Below are 4,105 nucleotides of genomic sequence, written 5' to 3' on the forward strand. Positions count from 1 at the left end.
GATTATGAGACTTGGAAATTGACCAAATTTACTACAGTTTTTTTTTCTTACTGCTGTAGTGTCAGCAGTGCCGGTCCTGTTATATTTGTGGCCAAATACGAAATCCAAATTTGAGGCCTTTATAGAAAAAATAATACCACAAAATTTTGCCAAAAAAAAAGTTCTTCCAACATAAAATCCAACATAAAACAGAGAATGAGAGAAACGATAGCTTATTTAAACTTCTTCTTGAAGATACTCCTTGTTGCTTTCCGTTCTGCAAATTCATTCATCAACTTCTCATAATCAAGGTGTTTGATCATGTCTTTTTCAATTGATAACATAGCCAAACATTCAACCTATCTTGTGACATTGTTGATCTTAAGTAAGACTTGATCAACTTTAGCTTTGAAAAGCTTCGCTCTGCCGAGGCCACTGAAACCGGGATTGTAAGCATAATTCTATAAGCAATCCATGTATTTGGATAACAGTCTTTCAACCTTCTCAAAAATTCTAATACCTCAGCAGTCCTTTTGACATTTTCTGGTAGAACTTCTCGAAAGACCTTGATTTCAAAGAATAAATCAATCCCATCAATATCTGAAGGTTCTCCATGCTTAAGAGAAGCTTCAAGATTGATACATGATTCCTTTAAGCTATCATCAGTTGCTGAATTGAGTTTTCTCAGATCAAACAAGAAACCAAACGTTTTCTCATACTCTTGAAATTGGTCTAACCTTGTTTGAAGAGAAACTAGAGCTTGATCCATGATTTTCATGAAATACTCGATTATAAACTTCTCCTCTTCGCTCAGAACCACACTTTCATCATCAACTTGTCTTGGCTCTTCATCAAAATGGGTTTTCTTTTTAATAGGGCGCTTCCTTTTAACATGAAAGATGGGTTCGATATCCATCTCAACAGCAATTTTTGTGGCTTCAACTTTTGCTGCTTCAAAACCCGTTTCTCTATACTTTTGAAAAAAAGAGACTAACCCTTTTAGTTGTGTAATCTCTGCATCAATATCTATATCTTCACTTTGCAAAGTCTTGCTCACAGTATTCACGGCAGCCAAAATATCATACCATATAACAATACTAAACAAAAACTCAAATCCTCCAATTCCGTGAGTTTCACTTATCGCAAGACACTCAGCCTCACTCCGAGTTTTAGGATCTTCTGTGTTTTCAACCAAGAAAAACAGAGCATCACGGATTTCAGGAGCTTGAAAACGTATAGCTTTAACGCTCTCAAGATGACTTTCCCAACGAGTATCTGATAAGGGTTTAAGTGTAGGACCTCCTACCATTTTCTTGTATATATCCCACCTAGTAGTAGAAGGCGAGAACAATGTATATAAACGTTGGATGATCCCAAAAAAATCAATCGCTTTAGTAGATGACTTAGCCATATCACAAAGTGCCAAATTCAGATTATGACAACCACATGGCGTATAAAATGCTCTTGGATTCACATCAAGCATTCTTTTTTGTACTCCTTTATGCTTCCCCTTCATATTTGAGCCATTGTCGTAGCCTTGTCCTCGGACATCATCAATGTCCAAGTTAAGATCAGCCAATGTATCACAAAGTAGATCAAACAACCCTTTTCCTGATTTATCACCAACCTCCAAAAAGTGAATGAAATATTCTGATACCTGAGCTGAATCCATAGAAACATCCACACATCGAATGATAAGAGACATTTGCTCTTTGTGACTAATATCGGGAGTACAATCCAGAATAACTGAAAAATATTTTGCCTCTTGAATCTTCTTAATGATCATAAGCTTCATCTCTGATCCCAACATTGCTATCAATTCATTCTGAATTTTGTGACTGAGATAATGGTATTGAGTTTTCTTCTCTTTGATATGTCTGATGTGCTCCCTGATCACTGGATCAAAAACTCCAAACATTTCAATAAAGCTAAGAAAATTCCCATTGTTATTCTCACCAATCTTATCATTGCTTCCACGGAAAGCTATATTGCATTTAGCCAAAGTCTTCACTAGTGCAAATAATCTCAATAAAACTTCTCGCCAATGATTTTTCTCTTTCTTGATTTCTTCTTGGACAGACTTATCAATTGTTATATCCTTTTTCAATCTCAACTCCAATTCCATCCATTGGCTCATGCACACAAGGTGACCATGACTACGTTCATGTTGACCAAGCCTTCCTGCAACATTGTTCCAATCCATGAATCATGTTCTTGCCAATTGAGAAGTATCCTTCTCCCCTGCAAACAGCTTGCAACATAAACAGTAGATTTTCTCTGACTTTTTTGAATAGATTAGCCAACGTCTATCTTGTTTATCACCGTTCTTCATTGGCCTTTTGTAGAGTTTATGAGAAAAATGTCTACCATTGACATTTTTGGGAAACTTATAATCCTCATACGGTCGTGCTAGAGGACCTTTTCCAACCAAAAAATCTCTCAACATTTGATCAATTTTTCCCCAATTTGCAGGATCCAAAGAATCCTCGTTGAAAGGCACACTATCTCCATGATTACCAACAACATCCTCATCATCTTTCTCAACCCTATTATTATTTGCTTCTTGCTCTTCACTATGGATTCTAACCTCATTAAGTTCTCCTTGCTTAGAAGTTTCACAATGTTCATCAGCTGTTATGTCACTGTGAGATTTTGGTTTTTTCAAATACCTGAACATAGAATTGGCTAGAGATTTTGTTAATTCTTCTTCTCTTTTCTTCTTTCTTTTCTTTGCAGCTCCATCCTCAAATCTCGATTTCATCTCTCTGAAATTGAAAATATATTAAACTATGAGTCTGTGAATCTGTGATAATAAGAATATTACACAACGACTGCAAAGAAACAAAAAGAGTTACGAAACGTAACTGTAAATGAGTAAGAACTCTGAAATCAAACAACAATTTTGGAAGTTTCTGATATTAAATTAATCGTTATCATTCAGTCATTTACGGTTGTATCTGAAAATCAATTAATCTAGTAGAAAAACCAATACCAAATCACAAAGCTTGTTCTCTACGACTCTACTCCAAACGCTCTCTAGTTTTCTCTCGAAGATTCAAGATTGTACTTCAGTACTTGTAAACATATATTGGTTTCCAGCTGTTGGTCCTTATCTAGATCTCTAACAGGCCTTCTTAAGCTTTAAAAAAAAAAAAAAAAAAAATTGGGCTTTTATTTTGAGGCCACATACAAATGTATCATAAGGATATGTCAAGGGCCGGGCCTGAGTGTCAGAGACAAAGACGATTCAATAATATGTGCTGGATACTCCAAATTTTCAGTCACATGATATTGATCACCACGGTTTGTGCTTTCGTTTTTGACTACTCAATACACAATCTAATATTGACAATGAAAATATAATTATTTATATCACCAAAAGATAACCGGCGCAGTGCGCGGGTACTCATCTAGTAGTATCTAATACAGAATGACCCGGCTTACAAATGATTACAAATATAACTAAGAATGACCCAGCTTACAAATTAAATTTAAAATGATCCGCCTTACGGATAATATATATATATATATATATATATATATATATATATATATATTTTGTTAAAGGGCTTTCATTAATTTCTGAAATGAGTTACAGTGAAGCAAATAAGAACCAGTACAAAGGGGTTGAGGGGAAGAAGGATCTGGAACAGAACAAAGAAGAAAAGGAGAAGGGAGAGGTGAAGGTATCAACTAACCCCCACCTGACCAACAAAGAGAGTTAGACCTTCATGGTAACGTCTGTTACGTTCATGCCAAATTTCATACATTGCTCCTTGCCATCCTTGTAGAAGGGCGAGATTATGAATCTTGGAATTAGTGGCAGTCGGGAGCCATGTCAAAACGCGATCCCATTGATCCGGAGCATTTTGAATCTGAAGTTTAAGGGTGATCATACGCCATACCTCCGCAGAGAAAGCACATTCAAAGTAAAGATGGTCTCTCGATTCATTTGCCAGACCGCAGAGAATACAAACCTGCTCAACATCTATGCCCCAAGAAAAGAGCCTGTCAAACGTCGGGTTACGGTTGAGAATGGATAGCCAAGCATTTGTTGCATGCCTACGGATAATATTCTATATAGAATAATATACCTTAAGAATACTCTATACTATGTAAAAAACCC

General features: G+C 36.1%; 1 protein-coding gene across 1 annotated transcript; it reads right to left on the reverse strand.

The window, feature by feature from the left end:
- Window positions 339–2,740, reverse strand: LOC104759610 (zinc finger MYM-type protein 1-like). The gene is made up of 3 exons (XM_010482520.1): window positions 2,302–2,740; window positions 500–2,160; window positions 339–440 (listed from the first exon to the last, which is right to left on the reverse strand). The coding sequence occupies exons 1-3, from the start codon at window positions 2,738–2,740 to the stop codon at window positions 339–341; spliced, it is 2,202 nt and encodes a 733-aa protein (XP_010480822.1).

This window comes from Camelina sativa, chromosome 17 (assembly GCF_000633955.1).
Source record: "Camelina sativa cultivar DH55 chromosome 17, Cs, whole genome shotgun sequence".
NCBI classification, from domain to species: domain Eukaryota; kingdom Viridiplantae; phylum Streptophyta; class Magnoliopsida; order Brassicales; family Brassicaceae; genus Camelina; species Camelina sativa.

Coding starts and splice junctions, on each gene's coding strand:
- LOC104759610 (XM_010482520.1), bottom strand. CDS start 2,740: ATGAAATCGAGATTTGAGGATGGAGCTGCAAAGAAAAGAAAGAAGAAA. Junction 2,161..2,301: donor CAAAAGGCCAATGAAGAACG/GTGATAAACAAG, acceptor ACAATGTTGCAG/GAAGGCTTGGTCAACATGAA. Junction 441..499: donor ATGTCAAAAGGACTGCTGAG/GTATTAGAATTT, acceptor GATTGCTTATAG/AATTATGCTTACAATCCCGG.